This window comes from Macrosteles quadrilineatus, unplaced genomic scaffold (assembly GCF_028750875.1).
Source record: "Macrosteles quadrilineatus isolate MER2022 unplaced genomic scaffold, UCM_ALF_1.0 Scaffold_1__1_contigs__length_201487025, whole genome shotgun sequence".
Classification (NCBI taxonomy): Eukaryota; Metazoa; Arthropoda; class Insecta; order Hemiptera; family Cicadellidae; genus Macrosteles; species Macrosteles quadrilineatus.
In genome coordinates, this window is record NW_026542594.1 from 46,382,932 (window position 1) to 46,408,182 (window position 25,251).

The 25,251-nt window shown below is 34.6% G+C and overlaps 1 protein-coding gene across 4 annotated transcripts in view; it reads left to right on the top strand.

Moving 5' to 3' along the window:
• LOC128982902 (tRNA (guanine-N(7)-)-methyltransferase) overlaps window positions 1-25,251 on the top strand; it is a 152,902-nt gene that overhangs the window by 63,908 nt on the left and 63,743 nt on the right. For all 4 annotated transcript variants that reach the window (XM_054401964.1, XM_054401963.1, XM_054401965.1 and 1 more), the window contains 2 exons: window positions 4,235-4,365; window positions 21,442-21,626. In XM_054401964.1, the coding sequence (XP_054257939.1) occupies window positions 4,235-4,365; window positions 21,442-21,626 (316 nt within the window). The remainder of the gene's footprint in view (window positions 1-4,234; window positions 4,366-21,441; window positions 21,627-25,251) is intronic.

Consider the following 25,251-nt stretch of genomic DNA (forward strand, 5'->3'; position numbering starts at 1 on the left):
GTGATGTTTCCAAAACGATTATGTGGGAGGGAGAGCGGATCGTTATATCAAGAGAAAGAGGCTGAAAATTTGTTTTATTTTTATTTATTTACAGAATGCCATTACATCATAAAATGACAGGACATTTGTCAATGCATAATAATACTTAAATCTAAATAGTAAAATTTCTAAATAAAATAATTTCAACACTTAACCCTCCCAATTTCCACTTAAAAATTCATTTAAAGAATAAAATGTTTTTGTCAGTAACCATTCATTACATTTTTGTTTGAACTTTTTTGGATTTGCGATGTTTTTTAAATGATCAGGAACCAAGTTATACAATTTTGGTCCAATATATTGAGGTGATGCTTCAAATAGTGATAATCTATGGCTAGTGGGCTTAATTAGGTTCTTATGTCTAGTGTTATACCTATGGTTTGTGTGACCCTCCCTGAAAATGGACAAATTGTTGAATACCCAAAATAATGCTTCTAAAATATACAGGTCATAAAATGTCAAAACGCTAAAAGCCTGAAAGATGATTTTGCATGGACTTCTTCGGGGTACTTTAGCTATTATTCTAAGTGCCTTCTTTTGAAGCCTAAATATCTTCTTACCATGGCAAGAATTTCCCCAGACAAGTATTCCGTATGACATTAAAGATGAAAAATATTAATGATAAACTGTTAATTGAGTTTTAGTATCTGTAACTTGAGAAATTGTTTTGAGAGAAAATAGTGCTGAAGAAAGTGTTTTCCGTAGTTTGTCAATGTGAGGAAGCCAGTCAAGATTTTTGTTTATATGAATACCCAAAAAATTGACTGTCTCCTCAGACATTAACTGATGATTTGTAAAAGTGGTCTGTTTTGAACTATTTCTATGATCTGATCGAAAATTAACTAGCCTACTTGAGTCTTGTCCATTTTCAAGGAGAGCCCATTTACTCTAAACCAGTCACTTAAAGCGGCCAATTCTGTATCTACTGTGTGCTGCAGGGATTCAACATTGGGTCCCATACATAACAGCATTGTGTCATCAGCAAATTGAAATATATCCATCTTTGACACGTTTGGTAGGTCATTTACATAAATAAGAAATAGACAGGGGCCCAATATTGATCCCTGAGGCTTTTTCAACTTCAACTTTTTTCCAATTAGAATTTATAGTATGTCCAAATTTGATAATTTTAGTCCTTTGATATCTATCCCTCAAGTATGTAGAAAACCAATTTAGTTCCTTGTTTTTTATTCCATATTTTTCAAGTTTGTCTATTAACAAACTGTGATGAACACATTCAAAAGCTCTGGTTAGATCACACAGAACTCCAGTTGTCTTCTGAGATCCATCCAAGGAACTCGCAACACAGTTTACTAATTTAGTCATTGATTGTTGAGCACTTACTCCTTTTCTAAATCCAAATTGGGAATCATTAAAAATATTATTATCTTCTAAAAAAGTTCTCAATTGTAGGTCAACACATTTTTCGAATATTTTAGATATACTTGAGAGCATAGCTAGTGGGCGGTAATTTTCTAAAGTGTTTTTATCATTTTTCTTACGGAGTGGTAAAATTTCTGAGTATTTTAGTTTGCTTGGGAAAATACCGTGTATTAAGGACTGGTTTATGAGATTACAGAGAGGAGTTTGTATTTCATCTATTACATGCTTAAGTGATAACAATGGAATCTGATCCCATCCGACAGATCTTGTGTTATTTAAGGAAAATACAATTTTCCTTACTTCTGATTCGGTAATTAATTTGAATTTAAATGTATTTTTGTAGTACTTTGAATCTATAAAATTCAGAGCCTCTTTGGCTTTAGGACTACACCCTACTGATGTATGTGCAGATAGAAAATGGTTGTTGAAATTATTAGCTAAATGTGTAAGTTTCAAGGAATCGTTTTGAACATGATAAGGTAATTCAGATTTTTCCTTTTGTTGTCTCTTAACAATCTCCCATGTTGCTGTGGTCTTATTAAGAGAATTTTTAATGTAGTGATCATTGTATTTCGTTTTAGAGAGTTCAGTTGTTTTTTTGAATATTTGTCTGTATGTTTTTACATAATCTTAGAAGTCCTTAGACTTATTCCATCTTGACTCTATATGGAGAAGCCGTTTTCTTTCAGCGGATATTTTTATACCAAGTGTAATCCAGTTTTTGCATGCATGTTTAACAGAATTACATTTTGATTGTTTAAGAGGGAAAGCTTGATTACAATTTTTCAGGATGCAATCTAAAAAGCTATTATAATTTGTATTTACAGTTTCAAAAGGATTAAATTTCCAATCTGATTCAATAAGACTATTTTTGAAATAATTTAAATTTTCTGAATTAAATGACCTTTTAAAAGAAATATTTGAACTTTTTAAAGCTGAAGAGGGGAGTGGTTTTAAGTCAGCTAGTGATAATAGTATTGCTTCATGATCAGATGCACCTGCATTGATAATTTGGGTTTCAGCTTTATCTGACATCAATTTCATGTTAGAAAATATGTTATCAATACAAGTTTTTTTGGAGGTTGGAGTTATTCTTGTTGGTTGAAAAAAGTGGTATTTTAACCCAAACTGATAACAAAGGTATTGTAAACTTCTTGATCGGTTATTGTTTTTTAGAAGATCGATATTATGGTCTGAAGCTATTAAAATGTTTTTTGACTTAGACTCATGCCAAAGTTTAGACAAAAGACAGTCAAATTTCTCAAAAAATATGTCATCAATGTCTAGATTTGGTATACGATAGATTGAAATAAATAATGTATTCCATTCACAAACTTCTACAAAACTACATTCAAAATTATTTTCTTCATTTAAAAACTTGAGATCATCTCTTTTTTTAAATTCAATTTCTTGAGATAACAAAAGAGCTGAACCTCCTCTAATTTTTCTGTCTCTACAAAAATAGTCTGCTACTTTAAAACCACTTAACTTATTTAATACATTAATATTAGATTTGTTTAACCAATGTTCATTCAGAGATATTACTTTTATGTTGTTGCTACTATTCTCCAGTAAAAAACACAGATCTGTAGAATGATTACAAAAACCTTGAATGTTCAGATGTAAAAACCAAAAGTTATTACTATTATTATTTGTATGCCTTACTTTGTTCCTAAGAGTGGAAATTGGGTCATGTTTCCTAAAAAAGGTGAAATATTTATGTATATATATTTTATTTCGTTAAGTGGATGTTATGAACATTAATATGTAGATATCCTGGCAATAAAAAATTCCTTTTATTGAGGTGACTTATAAAACTCTAATTTTATTTATATAGAAAGATAAGTTTTCCAGTCCTGTACAACACTGATTCACTGTCTTTTCCCGGTAATCAAAATTCAAGTACAACTTGATACACACAGAATCTCAGGTTCCCGACGTGGATGATGGCTAGTTATTTAATTTAATTTACAGTTACATATTAGTACCCGTGATAAATCAAACCCGTTATGTAAGCCACACAGTTATTAATCGCACTTGGTTTTGGATTTGCTTACAAACGTGATCGGAAATTGCTAGGGCCTACACAGTATTCGTAAACAACATTTATGTAAACATATCAGTGACAGCTAGAAAAAGGAATCTTTATCAAAACAGCTGTTCGTAATTTCATATATGACGTGTTCTCTTAACAGATTATTAGTATTTCATAAATGACGTATGTAGTAAATATGGAGAAAAAAACTCGAGAAAAGCACACAAAATTGGGTTTTTGATCGTCCATTATTTTATTTCCAAAATAGTGAGGCCATATTTTAATGGCTAAGGACACTCTCGCCAATCCTGTGAATACAATTAAACAATTAGAATCACAATCGGTACTCTAGTTTTCTTTAATAGTAGGCTGCGTAAAATGCCTTCTGGGCCAGACATAAATTGAGATAAGACATGTTTCAACTTCTTTAATGTATAAAACGTAAAAATAACCCAAATATGTATAATTCTGAGCAATGTACAGACAAAACTATAACTTTATTTATATAGATTAACTGGGTTTGAATTTTCAATATCTAAAAAAATGTACCTATAAAACTTATTTTAGCTTGACAAATAATGCTGGGCGGGGTAATTAAGTTTCTCATTTGTTGTGTACCTCATTTATGGTGGGGGGGGGCTTGTGCTCAATTGGGGGGGGGGGGGGTGGGTGCGTCATGAGTCTAGGGGGGGAAAGGCACCCCTGTTTAATGAGGTTCATTTTCAAACTGTTAACTTGAAACCATTTTGACAGACCTAATCAATATTATTGTTTCAGTCCAGCTACTCCAGATGACATGGATTGGTCAACATTGTACCCACATTTCTTCCATTCAGATGACAAAGAGAACAACCAAGTCAAGAGAGTTGAATTTGCTGACATTGGCTGTGGCTACGGTGGACTCCTCGGTAATATATTCCTTCAAAACTCACCAGGGAATTTTTTAATTTTGGTTTTTAAAGAAACAATTCTTAGTCCTTCTACTTGTGGAACTTATTACGATTTGACTTTTTTATTTATGTTTATTTAATATGTTTGGGTTTTTTTTACTCATCCATGAGTTGTTCAAGACCAGGAACAGCTCTAATACTTGTTATTGAAATTTGGTTGCACAGGGAGTTTGCGTTTACACATGATTTTTCAAACACTCGATTTGCAAAAATTATTAAAAACAATATTTAATTACGTGCTGTGCAATAATTTGTCAATAAGTGCGTCGAGTACTGAGTGGACTGTACAACCTGGTTGGGTGGCGCAGAATATATTTTGATCGGCCTGTACTCACAAAACAGTCGCCTGTCCACAGCTACCCCCTCACCACCTCTCACTGTACCGCCCGCAAACAAATTTTTTTTCTTGCTCACAGAAAGCAAGTATACATTTTTGAAAAACATTACTTTTGAAAGGATCTTCTGCACGATCCCATAAAAACCTGTATTCTGGCAGTCTCAGGCGATATTATGGAATATCTATTTATGGAGCAACATCAAAGACCAATTTGGATTATATTCTTATCAAACAAAAAAAGGCTATTCGTAGGGCCGGTTCTAGATATTTTTCAGAGTTAAGCGAACACCCTAATCAGCACCACCTAGAATTCCCCCCACCCCGCCCCCATGAACATAACTTAATCCTATTAGTGAAATTGTTTGGGAAGAACTTTTTTATAAGTTTAGGTTAGAAGAATACTTGCAATAAAAGACTTTTTTCAACTACTGTTTATTATTCAGAGAAATATAACATTTTTACACTTTTACTCATCATATACACTTTAGCAAAACCCAAAGTTAACAATTTATTTCTAAATGTAAAATAAATTTTTACAGGATAACTTGGATACAATGTATGTTTTTATAAAGCTTCTTACAATGAAAAATACCCCCGCCGCAGCAAACCTGCAGACTAAGCGAATTTCAACTTGTCCGATTACATTTTTACTAAAATATTTCTATAAATAAGACATATTTATTCCCTATTTAAATAACATTAGATATTTAACGAGTGCTTAGGTTTGCTGCTACGGGGAAGATAAAAAGTGTTTTTTGACCATACGTCAATAGTAGGCCTATAGGATGAAATAAATAAATTTGCCAAATTTTATCAATACATCCATAAACAAGTAAACTACAACAATTTTCATTTTCTCCATAAGAATAACATGGGACTTTTAAATAACACTATTTTAGAATTTTCTCCGTGACCGTTAGGCATACAACAGCGCTTCAATATACTAAATTATTTATTTTTTTAAGCTCTACAAAACGGTTTAAAAAGAAATTGCAAAATCTTTTGTTTTTAGGTTCAAAAATGGGAAAACCCCATTTTTACCCCATAAAACCCTTCATAAACCCCCGTTCCCATGGTCCGATTATGCTGGATCGCGAACTCGTTCGAATAAAGGTAGGTTTACACATTTGTACCAAATTTCATCAAAATCGGATCATTTTTGCTCGAGTTATCGCGCTAACGGACACATATATATATATATATATATATATATACTAGTTGTGTGCCCGTTCTACGTACGGGAATCTTGTAGTAAGTTGAAACCTTATATTCAGAACCGGAGTTGGTTTGCATATTTAGTGTGCATTTTTCCAGATATGCTGGCAAAACTATTACCGTATAGGAATATATAGGCCTATAAACCTTCACTAATACAATATCTGACAGTTTCAAAGCCAAAAAGAATGCTTCGCAATTAAATGTCACCCGATCGTGTTAGTCCATATTTTATATCTAATGATAAAAGGAATTGCTTTATTGATCTATGAGGAATAGCCCTTAGGTAGGCCTGTAATTGAAAGTTACTTTTCACACTGGTTAAAACAAAGTAGGGATGGTCAAGTCTCGAAATTTCGGGAAATTTTAAATCTTGTTACACGAGACGAGATTTCTTTTTGGCCAAGATTTTTATCGAGACGAAAAAAACAAAAAAAAAATTAAAAACGCCTGCAGAAAGTTAATGCAATACCCGCAATACAGGAGCTTGTTGTAGTTGCGTTTCCTTTGCGAAGGCGTTCTTATTTAATTAATTCTTTAAATGTAAATATTACTTTAATAACATTTGAGAAGTTTTGTTAAGTGTAAGCAGTGTGAGGAATGTTTTATTACTATAAAAAGTCAACACAAGTAACTATTTTATAAAAATTAATATTGCTTTTATTTTATGATTTATTTTATTTTAGGATAAGTTGAACTCTATCCTAACTGATATCACTATGTTTCCTAATCGTAGGCATTTTTAATAAGTTAGGCGTGATTAATAAAAAAATGTTATGCTGATGTTTTTTAATAAAATATTGTAAATATTCTTGCCTATTATCATTATTTTTGTATTTAAACAGTCATCTAACAATGTTACAAAATCAGGTAAAAATTTTGAACGTGCATTTCCCGTTGTGTATGAGAAGGGAAATCCCGTCTCGATCTCGTCTCGAAATTTTATGAGAAATAAAAAATCTCGTCTCGTCTCGTCTGGAACTAAAAATCCAATCTCGTCCATCCCTAAAAAAAAGTAATTAAAATACTACCTTAACCTCACTACTGCACACTTTATTCGGGTTGAAATTTTCTTTAACAAAGGTGCTCTTGTCTTTTCCACGAAACACTGAGAAATAAGGACATTAATGCGTTACCAACAAACATACACTCACACAAATACAGAATTGAATAAGGGGATTTGCTACGCTTTAACCGAAGCAAATTACAAACAAAATAATTATTTGAAAGTTTTGATAGTGTCATAAAATTTTATGATAATCGTTTTTAGGCCTAATCAAACTGTAAAATTGGTGTAAATCCGTTGGCAAATATATAAATAAGTAAATAAATACACAGTCCAAAAAAAATGTATACTTTAACAACGCCAAGCTTTACAAGTTCATGATGGTTTGCTAAAAAAATCTTTCACTGATGTTTTATAATTTTCTTAGCATAAACTAACATTTTGAAGTCCAGACAGAAAATGCAAAAATTATACAGTAAGACATCAATTAAATTTAATAAGAAATAAGGTGCAGCACTAACGATAACTATAGTTGTAAATAGTGATGTGTTTGTACGTAAAAATGGTTCTTACTGCTACCACCGGTTCTAAGGAATTTTTGGTAGCAGTACCAAAAACCAACGTTTACATTTAAGAAAATAACTATAGTACTTACGATCAATTAAAACTGTCCTTCTAATCAAACTGTATTATAGCTGTTAATCCGTTGGAAAATATATAAATAAATAAATACACAGGCCACAAAACATGTAACGTTAACAACGTTAAGCTTTAAAAACTCACTATGGTTTGCTCAAAAAAACTTTCACTTGATGTGGTGCAGTTCCGAAGTTAATCTCCCTTGGTTTTAATTTTTTTTTTTACTTTTTGAAAATCAAAGTTATTTCCCATTAATAGTATTATTTTTAAGCAACTTTTAATGTTAACATATTAATGACAGTTTAAAGAAACCACCTTTATCTAAACAAAGGTTTCTTATTTAAAAGATTACGTAATCTCTAAACGACATATATCTAGCAAACATTCGGAGGAAATGTGACCAAAAACACACAAATCTGGGGTTTTGGACGTTTGTAGTTTTACTTCCTAAGTAGAAAAAGTACCGATATCGTTGTCGAAATGTAAGTAAGTAGAAACCAAAAGTGACACATTGGAAAAGTGAGTCTAGCTACATCTGTAAGTTAAACCTCTGTTACTATCACAACGAAATCAGTAAGATCTTCCAAGATCGCAGCAACATCCACGATCACCCACTGCAGTTGTGATTTTTTACTTTGCACTTTACACAACTGTCCTTGAAGCGCCGTCAATGAGTGGAAACCTTTTTTGTAAGCTATTGGTGACGATGATTAATATAAAATGTAAGTTTCCCAGCACTAATACAACACAGATTCACAGTATTTACCCCGGTTATCAAAACTCAAGAACAATCGTTGCACTTGCGATTAATTAAACCGGTTAAGTAAAGTCAACGTTTTTAATCTCACTTGGTTTGGATATGTGCTAACAAAACTTGATCGGAAATGGTTGCGGTATTTGTAAACAAATTTTAATGTAAACATATCAGTGACAGCTAGAAGTGAGAACTAATCCAAACAGCTGATCGTTATTTAATCAAATGTAATAGTAAACACTGGGAGGAAATTTTACAAAAATCAAACAAAATTAGGTTTTTGATGGTTTGTTATTTTGTTTTCAAAGAAGCGAGGCCATGTTTTTATAGCCAAAGACACTCACCAATCCAGTAAATACAGAAAAATGATTAGAACCGTGATCGGTACTCTAGTTTTCTAGGAGTATGCCGCGTAAAATGACATTTTGGCGTTACAGACGGAATCACAGAATGGACAAACAGACAACAGACAGACAGACAGACAGACAGAAATTGAGATAAGACTCGTTTCGGCTTTCTTAGGCTATGAAACGTAAAAATAACCAAAAACTGCACGATTCTAAGCAATGTACAGACAAAGCTGTAATTTTATTTTTATAGATATGTATATATATATATGAATTTGAACGGATGGTGTTTTTGGCCTCTAGGGACCTCAAAATGAAAAATAAATCGGTCCTGGGTCCAGGTCTTACCATGAGTACTACGGTAATAGCTTATTCCCTATATGGGAAATTCGCTAACAGGTAACCACAAATTCTAGAAAAATACCGGTATGGATCATAAACATAAACAAATGACGTTTTTGGCCCGAAAATAAACATGATTTAACATTGCTTAAATAGATCTGCCAAAACATATGTTCACTGCTATTAGTATAGGATTCGGGCCAACAACGTCATTTTGTTTATGTTTATGATCCATATCGGTATTTTTCTTGTAATCGTGCAGGTAACTATCAACAAATACGTTATGAAAACCCGATATAGTCATAAATCGGGGTTATTAGAACAAAATTCACGGCAGAGTGAGTGCAAACACAGGTATTATGCACACAGGCGATATGCGGCCGCGTAGTTTGCGTATGGGTTAAACCGGCCCTGGCTATTCGTGCTATGTTGAAACTGCAAAAAAGAGATTCAGTTAAAGAGATATTTTACAGAATTGCAAATCCTAACAGTATATTATCTCTATATTTATGAAACATCCGTCTATACAAAACATATTCAATAGTCATCCACTTCAAGCAATTCTGGTGACTATAACACTAGATTCAATATTAACTTACCCCGGCATGGACTGGAATTTTTCAAAAAGAAAACTAGCTATTCAGGACTAACATTTTTACAACACTTACAGGCTTTGATAGCATTTTGAAGCATTTTGAAAAGTTAAACTTGCATTTTGTTTAGAATTCGTATTGTTTTGTATTGAATTGAAGATTTCTTTCATCCCGTTTTGCCAAAGTAGATTCAGTAGGCCTACTTAACTACATTTTGAAAAGTTAAACTTGCATTTTTTTAGAATTTGTATTGTTTTGTATTGAATTGAAGATTTCTTTCATCCCGTTTTGCCAAAGTAGATTCAATAGGCCTACTTAACTACATTTTGAAAAGTTAAAATTGCATTTTGTTTAGAATTCGTATTGTTCTGTATTTTGTTCCTATTATTAAGTAATAAAGTACTTTATGTGCATTAAAATTGTTTTATTTTGCTTCCAAAGTTAATCTTCAGTACATATACTGTACTGTAAATACAGTTTGAGTTCGATTTATAAAGGTTTAGGATGTAAATGTCGAGTTATAAAGGCTGTAACGTTACATCACTGTCAGACCCTAACACCTCAGTATCTCGAACTTTTTCGTATGGCACCTTCATAACTCGAACCTCACTAACTTGAAAAACTTGATAACTCGAATTTTTATCATAACCCCTTCAGATTCGAGATATTGAGGTCCTACTGTACACTCGAAATTTGACCCTACCACGAAACCCACATGTACCTTCATCAACAGTGAGGTTTTCAGATGGATAAATACACTGAGGAAATGCAGTCAATAGATGGTCAATATAAGGCCTTATTTTGTGCATTGGGTCATGAACTGGTCTTTGGTACGGTATGTAAGTTGCATTGTCGCTAATATGCAAGTTGGCCAAGATTGCAAAAAATTTATCCCTTGACATGATTGAAGGTGCATAGGAAGACTTCAAAAATTCATCAGTTGACCAGTAATCAGATAACTTGGGTTTTTTTACAATACACATATGTACAATTATGACAAATCATACTTTCTGGAAAAAATAAAGAAAATATCTCTAGTGGAGTTGAAGTATCAGTTATTTCGGCTCTAACGCCTGTTTGCTCATTGAAGGTGGGGAGCTGTGACAGTATGTCCACACAACTCCAACCAAGCTCTTCATTAGTTGGTTCCTTTTTTTTAGGCTTCTTTTTTCTTTTAGTTATATTATTTTGTACCAAATTTGTTGTAATGACACATCAAATATTAGCAAACGCGAGAACCAGTCAGCTGATTTAAACAATCGACGACAATACCCACAATGCATCACGCACTAGGAGTGGGGATGTGCCTAGCCAGAGTTCACTAGTATATTCTTGGTCTCAGTTGCTCCCGTTCTCCCCAAGGTAATAGGTGTTCAATTTCGGTTTGTGCAAATTAAATTCATTCGCGGTGTTAGCTGGTCAAATCATATTTTCATTAAATCGTTAAGCCTATATCCCGCAGGGATATATTTGCAGCGCGAGGTGAAAATAAAATCAGTTTTGAGAAGCAAGTGCCGTAAAATTACTTTACCAGCTAACACAAACCGCCATTGGAAATTTCACGTTCTGTCGATCGGAAACACATTCGCGTTTTTTGAGGGAAAGATCACCTATTACCGTAATCCCTTTCCTTTTCCATAGTGTTGAGTGTTGGACGTCCAAATTTGTAAGTAATATATGTTCTTTATTGTTATAGTTATAATTTTTTCAGTGGGTCGCACATGTGGTAAATTTTCATGTTATAGTTTGTTATTTCCTGTCATATAAGCACATGTCTCCAGGTTTAAGTTCTTGTAGGTGATTTTTATATCCGTTTTTAGTCAATCAATCAGTATTATATAGTAAACTGTGGTAATCTCACGCTATTAAATTTAAATAAGTGAAAATGTTTTTGTAGAGAAATTCAGAGTTACTTGCTAAGATTTTTATTTTAGTATAAATATTTGTAAAATCATTATTTTTACTTTGCCGTTCTATTCAATCAAATATTTACTGAGAGTGTAACAGCTATTGTTTGAATTGGGAACTAAGATAAATTTTAACTGGAAGTTGAGGTATAGAAAGCAGGTTCGAGGAGGTGCGACAATGTCACATGGGGTAGTGTGTGTTTTACAATAGATGAACCGCCATAGTACTGTTTAGCCATAAATAATAAATAATCTTTCAACACGTTTTACTGAGTTACAAACAGTTAACTTATACTGTGTAACAAGTTGGACTACGAGACACAATCTTCAATTAATATTCGTAGGCCAACGAGAAGGATTAGTAGTACTGGTCATCTCAAAATTATATTAATTCACACCCCATTGCCATTGCTGTGATCAAATTGTAACCGCGTCGAATGCTTCTCCTTCCCAGGGGTTGTTTCCGCAATTTTCAGTAAAATAAAGGTATCGTTAGCCATTGCACTCAAGGTTTCAAATAGAACATTAATATCCACTTTCATATGTTTGCCGAAATATTTTAATTACAGGAAAAACCAGTGTACTGTTTAATTTATAGTAGTACAGCGCAATAAATCAAATTGTTATATATTTTCATAGTTTTCAATAACCTTGGTATTTCATTTCTGGTAGAACAAATTCATTCAAAAGAGTTTGGTATTTATTATATATAAGAAGCCACTACAAAAGATTCACATTTAAGTGCAACACTAAACATTAGTGTGGTAGTGCGCACAGTAGAGTCAGTGTATATATAAGATTTTTTTTCAACTCTGGAAGAACTTCAAACAGTACCAGGGACGTCCCCTAAGGATCTCTGGGAATAATATAATTCTGCCGGGCCCACTCAATATTTCTTAACATCAAACTTCCACTGCCAGCGCTCTGTTGTTTATTATTGTTCTCTTGTTCTTCCAACCCAGGGGCAACCAAGATTTGTAAAGAATTGATCATTGAGAGTATTGCAAGGAGAGTAATATATATTTAAATATATAAGTCAGAGTTCTTTTTCTTTTTCTTTAAAATTTACAGGAACATCTGATACTACCTCATTATCTAGATTCACAGGAACATCTGCTACTACCTCATTATGGCCTACATCCTCAACAGGCATAAGACTTTCATCTTTGTCAGTTTGACTTGGCCTAGGCCTAGGCATAACAGAATCTTCATATACTTGACCATTATCACCAGATTCATTAGGCCTATGAGAAAACTTTACTTTCTTATTACTTTGACCATTTTGTGTATGACTAGATATATTATTGCTGGTTGAAGGACCCAAACTGTTGTATTCTTCCTCACTAACCTCAAAATTGGTGGATCGGCAAACAGACGGTCAACAAATTCATCATCAGAGCCAGCATTGTATACAGGATCACTTATTCCATCACACTGGACTACAGAAGAATGGTTACGATTGTCATTGTCATCAAAACTAAGATTATAAATATTATAATCACCTTCATTTACACTATCGTCAGAGTTTGACAACTCGGAACGAATCATTCGAAGTGTGTGTCTGTCTAAATAATCACTCATTTTCACAGTTCACTACACTATACTACACTAAATTACTAAAACGACAGATAAAAATATTGCTATGGAAACAATAAACACATTTATTAGCGTACAAATAACATAGAAAGTTCACTAGCAGAACGTAAACAATGACGCGGTAAACATAGCAGAGACGGCTGAGCTCGACTCAGACAGCTGACATCGTGAATAGGGCAATACGTCAGAATATTATTTTCTTACGACTAAACAGCTGACCATAGAGTAAAAACTGCTCATTTACTGAAAGAATAGTGTCATTATATTATTATTTATAAAGAAAGGTTTGCAGTTAACTTTATTTGGTATACCAAACATGATCCGCAGAGCTTTTCTTTGCCAAGTAAACACCCTGCTGGCCCCACAGCTATTTCCCCAGAGAATATTTCCATATAATAAGTGTGTATGAAATAAACTATGGTAAACAGAAAGGAGTGTGTGATTTGATACACAGTTTTTTTAATTTTTCGCAATAAAAAACAAACTCGTGACAACTTAGATATTACATTGTTGGATTGTTAGATATTACAAAAATGTTCTTCCCAAGTAAATTTTTATCTAAGAAAATACCTAGCAATTTGACATAGTCTGGATTTTCAATTTGGTTTCTGCGTAGTGTAAAACATATTTTCTCTGTTTTGTCTCTATTAATTTCAAGAAAATTACTCTTAAACCAATTATTACCAATATCGATCATGTTATCAATTCCATGGATTGCTGTGTTAAGATCGTCAGAAGGCCAAATAAACGATGTGTCGTCTGCTTATAGAACTGTTTTATAAGGCATAGCATTTGGCAAATCATTAATATATAATATAAACAATACTGGCCCAAGTACTGACCCCTGTGGCACCCCAGCACGATCCTCTTTAAAAGCTGATGTTTGTTTGCCGGAAGCTACATATTGTTGTCTGCCACAAAGGTAGGTTAAAAAAAAATAGTTCCTGGTGTTTTATACCATAAAAATCCAATTTCTGCAAAAGTATGGTGTGCAGAACTGAGTCAAAGGCCCTGCTGAGATCCACAAGGGCCAGACTCAGATAGTTGCCAGATTCAAATGTATCGAGAATATTTGACACTATGGATTCAACAGCTAAAGTTGTGGAGTATCCGGGTCGAAAGCCAAATTGATTGCTATTCAGAATTGTATTATTTGAAAAGCAACTAAAGCAGCAACAACATATACATCACGACGGAACCTTAACCACGACAATCTGCTGATATTAAAAAATGTGCTCTCCACTGTAACCTGGGAACCTGTTTTGAGAACAAATGATGTGGAAGAGGCCTACTTTAATTTCAACCAAACGCTCAACTTGCAATTGATAATGCTTGTCCAAAAAAAAATATTTCGGACTACACAAAAAAGGGGTAAACGACTGATGTATGATGAAGAAACTATGACACTTAAAAAGGAGTTTTTAATAGCACAAGACAAATTTATCCTTACTGGTCATCCTGATGACAAGAAGATAGCTACAGATAAGAAGAAATCTTACGACCAAAAATTAAAATACCCCCGCCGCAGCAAACCTGCCGACTAAGCGAATTTCCATTTGTATGAATTGATTTTCAGTTAAATATATTTTAATAACATTAGGTTTAACGAGTACCTAGGTTTGCTGCTACAAGGAAACTAATAAAGTGTGTTTTTGAGTAAAATATTGATAGCTTAGTACAAAATAAATAAATTTGCCAAGTTTGATCAAAATATATTCATAAACAAGCAAACTACAACATTTGACAATATTCTCCATAAGAATAACATGGGACTTTTAAATTTAAAATTTTTTTAATTTTCTCCGTTACTAATAATCGAACAAAAATACTTTTATATACTAAATTATTTGTTTTTTTAAGCTCTTTAAAAAGGTCTAAAGAGAAATTTGGAAATTTTGTGTTTTGAGGGTCAAAAGTGAGAAAAACCAATTTTTACCCCATAAAACCCCGTAAAGCCCCGTTCCCATGGTCCGATCGTGCTGGTTCGCGAACTCATTCAAGTTTATCCCGCTTTACACCTTCAAAATCGGACAAAAATTACTCAAGTTATCGCGTTCACGGACGTATATATATATATATAAGTCTATATATATATATATATATACATATATAAAAATTTGAACGAATAGTGTTTTTGGCCTCTGAGGACATCAAAATGAAAAAGTAAATCGGTCCCGGGTCTAGGTCTTACCGTGCCACCTATGGTAATAGCTACTTCCCTATAGGGAAATTCGCTAAAAGGCAAGGCAAGAAACAAGTGCTGCATACATTGAACAAGCAGAAAACAAAGCCAAAGCCATATGGGACACCATCAATAGTGAGAGGAAAGGGAGGAAAGAGCTTGACAACAATTCTACAATAGAATTAAATGACAATGGAAAGAAACTTACTGACCCTAAAGATATAGCAAACCGCTTTAATTATTATTTTGTAAACATAGCTGAGGAAACATTAAAACAAAACAGCATATACAACACACCACCAATAGCTCAAAATCCTCCAGCTACCACATTTAACACTCTCTCTTCCTTCCGTCCAACATCACCTGACGAGATAGGCAGAACCATTCAATCATTAAAGAACTCCACATCATCAAGCATTGATGAAATATCTTTAAAAATCCTTAAAACATGTGCAGATGAATTAATAATGCCGCTAATGAAGATTGTAAACATGTCGATGGTAGAGGGGACTTTTCCAACCAAGTTGAAAACAGCCAAGGTATTTCCTAAACACAAACAAGGGGACCTACAAATCATCTCTAAATACCGACCTATATCACTGCTCTCATCTGTCTCCAAACTCATAGAGAAGATTATAAAAGTAAGAATCCAGGAGCATCTTAGTCAAAACCAAGCATTGACAAACAGCCAACATGGGTTTGTTCCAGGAAAATCAACCACAACTGCTCTGATAGACCTTGTTGAATATATCATTGAGAACATAGAAAATGGCAACACTATCACCAGCCTGTATCTTGACTTAAGCAAGGCCTTTGATTCCTTGGCACATGATCTTATTATTCTAACTAAACTTCAAAATTTAGAAATCCAGCGAACAGCTCTGAAATGGTTTGCAAGTTATCTAAAAGGGCGAAGCCAAATGGTAGAAATAAAACACACGACAAAAGGGTTTTAGATACTGTCAGATCTGAATTGCTACCGGACTAACAGAGGAGTTCCCCAGGGCTCTGTCCTAGGGCCAGTTCTGTTTGGCCTGTTTATCAATGACTTCCCGGAACACCTTGAGGAATACAGCAAGATGGTCATGTTTGCAGACGACACTGTGCTGCTTACAGCAAATAGAAACATAGATCAACTAGAAGTAAACACCTATATAGCTTTCAATATGACACAGGACTACTGTATGAAAAATGACTTAGTCCTAAATGAAAGTAAGACCAAGCAAATTACTTTTGGAAATAAAAAGTTCACAGTATCTGAAATGCCCAACCTGACAGCAGCTGAAGAAATAAAACATCTAGGTGTCATAATTGATGAATATTTATCCTGGGATTGTCATGTAGGCCCTAGCTTGTCTTTGCCAAAAACTCGGGTCAGCTCGCTTTGCCATAAAACGTATCAAAGAGACTAGTACCCCTGAGACAACGAGGACTGCATACCATACATTGTTTGAAAGCCATATACGCTATGGTATTACTGTCTGGGGTGGATCCACTATGGACAATCTTAACTGGGTCCTGGTTATGCAGAAAAGGGCTATCAGAATAATAGCAGGCATAAGTAAAGAACAAAGCTGTATAAATGCCTTCAAAAACCTGAACATCCTGACGGTGACTTCCATCTACCTACATCCTAGAAACTATTTATTACTGTGTAACCAAAGACCCGCCTAAGCCAAGAGATGTACATGAATACAACACCAGATATGCAGGAAACTATGTGCTGCCTGGCCACAGAACAGCAATGTTTGAAAAGAAACCACTGTATGCAGGAGTGAAGATGCTAAACAAGCTACCAGACCACTTGAAAATTGGAGGCCCTGTGCTGATGAAGAGGAAGCTACGGAGATGGCTGCTAGACAAGCTTTCTACACCCTAAAGGAGTTCTTTGCATGGCAAGACCACACACAACACTGAAGAAGCTTTTCCATTTCACTTTGATCTATTATACCAATGTTATTTATTTGAATTTGACGCTGTAACATTTCTTGATGAAATAATTGTAATAAAGGAATTGTCTATTGATAAAAAAATCTAAAAGCTGTACTGTTATAACTTATTGCCTGCCTTAATCTTTCTGATTAATAGCTAACATATGTTTTATTTATTATGATTTGTAAATAATGTCCAAATTTGTTAAAATATACTTGAAGTTCATGAATTGTCTTTTAGTCTTGTCTTTGAAATTTTAACATTGGTGCCAAAACCCGACTTATAAATTATGTCAAGAAATATGTCAATCCGAAAGTCAGGGAGAGAGAAACACCCTCCAAATAGATATTCCGCTGAGATTGTAAATGACAAGAATGATGAACTCATAGAAAAAGATAGCCAACCTCCAAAACCCCCTTCTAAGTCAAAATCCACATCTTCAACTTCCAGCAAGCGCCGGTTAGTTCAATTACAAGTAGAAGAAATTGAAGAAATGAACAGACTAGAAAAAATGCAGGAAGAAAAAGAATTGCAACGCCAAAGAGAATTTGAGGCTAAAGTCAACTTCAAATGCAGGAACAACAAAGGAAAAGAGAGGAGAGGGAAATGGAACAACAACGTCAAGCTGAAGCAAGAGAACTAGAACGACAGAAGTGTCTGCTGAGAGTAAGGACCGAACTTGAGTCTGCTTCGGGTCTTGGGAAGTAATCAGTCCGCCTCAGTCTTGGGCAGTCGTCATTTGGAAGATAATGAAGACCCTGATAAGGTAAGCTTCAATATTGCTACTGTTTAGGAGGACTCTAATGTCAAAGTCAAGAGGTGGCTAAATGAGGAACCGTCAGTTCCTTTGACATCGTCAGCCATCAAGTCTACGGCTATTGGTAAACTTGCTGACTCCTTTTCAAAAGCTATAAATTCATCCAACCTCAACCAACCTGTCTCTTGCCGACAACGTCTTCCATCCTTCAGCGGGAAACCAGACGAATGGCCCATGTTCTATTCCTGTTACAATAAGACTAAACACCTTTTTAATGACGATGAAAACCTTGACAGAATAAGAAATTGTCTGGAGGGAGATGCCTTTAAAATGGTAAAACCTCTATTTATACCAGGTAAAAATTTTAGTACAGTAATGAAAACTTTACAAATGCGTTTTGGACGTCCAGAGTTTATAGTCAAGTCAATGTTGAAGCGCATGCTCCAACGTGAAGGAGGATGACGCTGTCAGCCTTATTGAGTTTTCAACAACTCTTTTAAACAACTCTACCGCAGAGTCGTTGGATTTGGAAATGTACTTAATAAATACTCTCTTGTTGAATGACATTTTAAGTAAGCTCCCCTATCCTCTGAAGTATAGGTGGGCTGAACATGTAAATAGCATGCAATTAGATAAACCTACTGACCTGAAAGTATTCTGTAACTGGCTTGAAAACCAGTGTTCCATTAAGAGTATTTATTTTCGTCCACCTGAGGAGACAGCGCGGAAGAGAAGTGACACTAAACCAGTTTTTACTAATTCGCCCAATGAAAACGTTTGCATGTTTTGCTCAGAGAGTCATGAAAGCGATAAATGTAAGCTTTTCAGAAAAGCAGAAGTTGCGCAGCGGTGGAAGATGATAATTGAGAAAAAACTGCAAATTTTGTAAGTTAAAGATACCTTGTGGAATTAATGGGTGCAAACTATCCCACCAGCCACTATCCATCGCCTTCTGCATACTGACAGTGCCTCTAAAAATGCTCAAGAGACCAGCTGGGACAGAGTACAGAACACTTTCAGGCAGGAAGATGAATCAAAAGAAGAAATTATAAGCAATCACTCGATAAATAACCGTGTTTTACTAAGAGTATGTCCAGTAACGTTATATGGTCCAAGCTGTCAGATCGACACATATGCACTTTTAGATGACAGTTCAACCATATCTCTGCTAGATTCGACTACTGCCGATAAATTAGGCATCAGTGGTAGCATTGAACCCCTTACCACTTGTTGGTCAAATGCAACTAAACATTTTGACCCATTGTCCAGACGAGTTGAACTTAAAATAAAAGGGCTCTATGAAGAAGAAGTTTTCACATTAAAAAATGTAAGAACTCAATCACCTCTAGATTTACCCCGACAGTCGATTGACTCAGTAAAGCTTCGTGAGAGATGGCCTCATTTAAAGTCAATTGGCCAACCTTTACCAACATCTCATGCCAAACCTACCATTTTGATAGGTCAAGATAACTGTGAATTATTATTGACCAGAAAAGTTATCAAAGGTCCGCCAAATGCTCCCGTACTGTCATGGAGCTACCTAGGATGGTCAATGCATGGCAAGTGTCCGGAATTTACTGGGCGTGTTGACGATTTCACCTTATTGTCCTTTGATCACGACAGATTACATGATTTGGTGAAAGGTTCCTTTGAAATTGACAACTACGGTGCATCTCCAGTAGAAAACAAATCAATAAAATCGGTAGAAGACGAACGTGCAATGTCAATCTTGGAAAAAACAACAAGGAAAATCGGAGAACGTTATGAATCTGGCTTGTTGTGGAAATCAGATGATTTTAAATATCCCTCGAGTTACGATAAAAAAAGTTAAGCTCTTAAAAGACTAAAACACATTGAAGGGAAGATGGCAAAGGATCCTTCCTTTAAAGACGAATACACAAAGAAGATTGCCGACTACAATGAAAAAGGGTATATTCGAAAACTAAGTGAAGATGAGGCAAGTATATTAAATGATCATACTTATTATCTACCTCATTTCAGGGTTGTGAACCCCAATAAGCCCAACAAATATTAAGATCGGTCTTTGACGCAGCTGCAAAGTCGAACGGTGTGTATCATTTAATGACGCTCTTCTTAGTGGACCTGACCTTTTGAATCCATTACCAGCTGCTTTCGTAAAATTTCGTCTGGGAAAATTTGCCGTCGCTTATCAATATTTCAAATAGAGTAGCAATAAAATAAGACAAAAACATTTAAAATGTTTATTTATGGTTTTGCAAATTAAAATGGAAAAACTCGGTTTCAATTAAGACATTTGTAAATAAAGTTGCTTGTATGAATAAAGTTCAAAGAAGTGCCAGGTCAGGTAACCGGTGTCCAAAGATTAGTCACATAGATAAGACTGCTTGGAATTGCCCAACTTAAAAATACAAAAAATACACTTCAAAACAAATCACTGATTCTTTACTCACATAACTATATACAAATTTAAGCTGACTTATTATATTTTCCCATGTAAAACTCTGGGTTTTATTGATTGCATTTGTAGCGTCAGCTGATGACGTTGTCATAGCAACGCATTATAAGTTACAGTAGAACCCCTCATATAATATCCTTGGTTTTACCGGTCCTCTGTTTATCCGGCCCCTTCCAGGAAGCCAATATAAAAATTTTTTTCTCACAGCTTACAGACGTTTAGATGCAAGCACTAGTCTTTGTGACTGTTCAAGTCATAAAATAAATTGTTCTCACTATTTATCTGTTTGTTTATACATTTATTTGCTGAGTCACTATACTCAGTTGAGCTAGTAGGCCTAACCTTTGATCAGTTGGTTGATTATTTCCGAAGTGGGTTTAGTACAGTACAGTACGAGTACTGTACATTAATTTTTGTATTTCACAAAATGGTTATGAATGTTGAGTAGAAATTCAAGTACCATTTAAGTCCTAATGATCTTTAAGTACAATTTATTGTCATTTTTACCTCCATTTAATATGTTTTGTTACCTGGAATCATAATATTTGTACATTCAGTACTTAATGACTTTAACCTACAAATATTTTTTCCTTTATTACAAACATGTTTATTTTTCTAAAAATGATCCCAGAACAGAATTAAATTATACTTTTGATTGCATATATTGATTACCTATTATTATTAGGTATGAATTGTCATTTTCGTAGTAGGTTGGTTTATCCGGCCAAATCGTTATCTGGTCAGGGGCTTGGTCCCGTGGTGGCCGGATATGAGGGGTTCTACTGTAGTGGTTTTGTTTGTCTAGAGGATTGTACACAAAATTTAACTCTTTTATTAAAACACTTTTCTCTTACTTATTTGGTCGTAATTTATTTGATGTACACAAACAACCACGACCAAAATGGTGACCCCGACTACAACCGCTATCTAAAGACTGTTATTTTCTTTGACTCTCAACTTCAGTAACTGACATATTTTGTTTTCCTCCAGTGACTCTATCCCTTATGTTCCCTGAGACACTGATGTTAGGGATGGAGATCCGTGTCAAAGTTTCTGACTATGTGATGGATCGTATTGAAGCACTCCGCTCCCAGAACCCTGGCCAGTATCAGAACATAGCCTGCATTAGAACAAACGCCATGAAGTATCTTCCAAACTACTTCTACAAAGGACAGGTGAATTACTTACCCTACAAACTTATGGATTTAATACATCTAAGCATGCAGGGCTGGATTTATCAGTACAGTAGAACCTCAAATATCTAGGGTAATTGGGGGGAGGGAACTAAGTTTATAATAAATTTTACTTCATTTTATTTTCTTCAAAAGGTATTTTTTTCTTAAAATCAGCGTGGTCACAGATTGATAAAGCAATGTAACAGGATGTTACAATATTTACTTTTTTTAAATATTTAAATAGTCGGTTTTTTATATTAGTTTTGAACTATGACGTGAAAAAATTTGTCTGCTGTTGCTTTTTAAATTTTTTTTGTCAGGTATACTCGCCGGAAAATTAAAAAAAAATTCAACCTCAAAGGGTTAATACAACATAGATAGCCTACATTCATTATATGAACTAATTTATATGTTTTCAGAATATTCGCTTCTCCCAAAAAGTTTTTGTTAATTCTTTAATTTTCTTCATTCTTTTCAATGAAATGGCGACCATACAAAGTAGGTATTTTAATTTTAAGCCCAGTATGAATGGAGATGAGTGTAGGATGAGTGGTGCGATTTTGTAGTCTTGTTAGTGACTAAGGCCGACATCTTCCTTAGACACAGCTGTTAATTAATAGCCCATGCAGCTAATGGCAACTAAGGGACCTACACTTTATATTGGAATCCGAATCACATTTATTTTTGACTTGGTATTAACGAATTGGTCTAATTATCAGGATAGTACTGCGGATAGTCGTAGTACTCCAGGGAGTATCATATCCACTTAGTGTTGTTAATTATCTAAATTAACTTTTTCTCAAAAACGGCAAACGACAGAAAACATTTAAAAAGCTTGCTTTACAGGTATTTGTCTTAGTTATCAGATTATTAATAATGCTAAGGCATATTTTTACAAACTAGTGTTCATGTTGCTCGAATTCGAGCAATTGTAAAGTATTACAGGATTTGCAAACAAATAACAATCATACTAAGCTATCAACATTTCAACAAAAACACACCTACCTTCCCTGTAGTAGCAAACCTAGGTACTCATATTAAAATGAACTTAATGTTATTTAAATAGGAAAAAATGACAATTTTCAGGGAATATTTTTGTAGAAATTAAGCCAGGTAAATGGAAATTCGCTTAGTCTGAAGGTTTGCTGCGGATACACAATTTTAATAACAGCAATGATTGTAGAATCTAAATTATTACTTATATCCATAAATTTATATAACAATTATTTCCTGTAAAATATTATTACAGCAGCTCAAAAATATTCATACCGTCATACCGATGATGACGGAGGGTGAGGACAATTGGACCTGTGTGTCACATTACATCCAGGGTATTCTCCGCGCCAAGAAGCTCGACCTTGACCGGGATGCGGTGTAGGTCTTAAAGTATCCAAATGCCATAAATGGTGAGAGCCCTGAGGGCTTAGGTAACATGTTGGCCTGACTTGAAGTAATGTGACAAACAATTCCAGGTCTGTGTCCAACAGAGTAGAGGGGTTTTTTTAGTGAGTAGTCTGCGATAGATTCAGGAGTCTCACACTACAGGCTGGCTACCTGTGTGCGTAAAAGCATTTTCCCTCCTCTCCCTTAAAAAAAAAAAAAAAAAAAGCTCAAAAATATTGGACAGACTCGGTCAACAAATGACGTAACTGAAAGAATCCAATACTAATGACATTAACATATAGTTTGATAGTTCCATTTAATCAATGTTAAATGTTTAAACATTCGGGCGAGTGACATATTTTATTTATGTTTATGATCCATACCATTCCTGTTCTAATAATCATGCAGTATTTAATATATTTGGACCAGCTGTGAGGAATTGTGAAATCAAAATTATTTTGACAGTTAGTTCTGCTTGTTTACATTTTTAAATTTAGTGGGTTTGTTTTGTTACTATGGATACCATCAATAAATATTTCACTTTTAATTTCTGACAACAGCTGAAGTTCCATAACAAATTTTGTTTCCCATGTTAATCTTATGGATAAATACGAAAGTTTAAAGGGCCCCAGGGCCTCACTCTCTAATTATTTCCCTAAAAAGAAAGTTTCCTGCACAACTTCACGTTACGCTCTTTCCAATGACACCAAAAACGTGTCAATCAGTTCAGTAGTTTCGGAGGAGTAATTGTCACAAAAAACCTGCTTGCGTATTAAATAAGTATAGATATTAGTAATATCAATTAACATTTTATTAGCCCTCGCCACTGGGGCTCATCACGGCCAGCAGCCGCCATCTTGAGGGAAACGAGTGAAATATTCATTCTTGCTTCACGTTGCGGCCAACCTGCTTCTTCTATTGGTCTTATGTGATCGTTGGTCTAACCTGAAGTAATGTGAAAAACAATCCCAGGCTAGTGCCTAACATCCTAGAAAAAAATTTCACTATCTGTTTAAGATTCCATGGACGTTATGAAGATTGGCAAACTTGAGTCAACTGTTCTTAGTTATTATTTAACACGTTAGCTGCCAAGGCTATTTTCGGGGGGGATTGTTGTATTGCCAACTACATGCTCACGTAATTTTTTAGTTATATGATGTTATTTATACTTATCTAGGTTAGTTATAATGTTATCTGTCCAAATACATATAAGAAAATGGCGGAATAAGTGTCACCCCGATCGGGGTGACAGTGATTTTTTTCAGTCAAATTTTGCTGGAAAATATCGCTGTCACCCCGATCGGGGTGGCACTGAAATTCGACCATTTGGGATATATTTCATTTTGTTCGGTTGGCAGTAGCGGCATTTTGGCGCGTGAAGACAACAACACCTGCTTATTACTCTACTGGGTTATGTTTACTTCTTCTTGTGTTGTACTTTTTAGCTATTTATAACCTAGTTTTTGTGTTGGTTTTCATAGTGTGTTGTGGCTTTTGTCCAATATGAGTGACAATCTTGGTGATGATGATATCGAACGTTTTTTGGGTTTACCAATGTCAAGTGAACTAGATTATGGAAATCTGAGTGATGGTTTTTTGGGAGGTAGTGCTAAAGACAGTGATGAGTCAGACGGGGACGACGAAATGGACATCGACCCGGACTTTCAACCTACCCTCCTGTCAATGTCAGAGAGCGAGCACAGCAACAATGAAGGTGATGTAAATGAATACAATATGAATTTATATTCAGCAACAAACGAGACTGATACCCAGACTGAGAGTGTAAATGACCAGAATGATAGGGAAAGTATGAATGAGGATTTGGATGAGGGCGCAGGAGCGGATTATTTGAATGGTGATGTGTATGTTACCTTGGGCGAAAGGTACAAAAAACTCAAGAAAAAGGAGGATAAACTTAAAATGAAAAAAGAAGAAGAAGACAAATGGAAGTTGCCAGAAGGTAGACAAAAAAATATTGTTTTTGGTGGTAACTCAGAATACAAATTTAATTTACCAAGGACTGCACAGCCGATTGATTTTTTTTCATCTTACCTAAACGATGAAATCCTGGCGGTTATGGTTGATGAGACTAACCGAAATGCAGCGCAGGTGCTTCAGAAAATAAGATTAAATCGTAGTAGTAGACTAAGAAAATGGCGGGATACTAACGTGGAGGAAATGAAAAAGTTTTTGGGCCTTTTATTATACATGGGCCTTGTTCCCATGCCCAGAATAACGGATT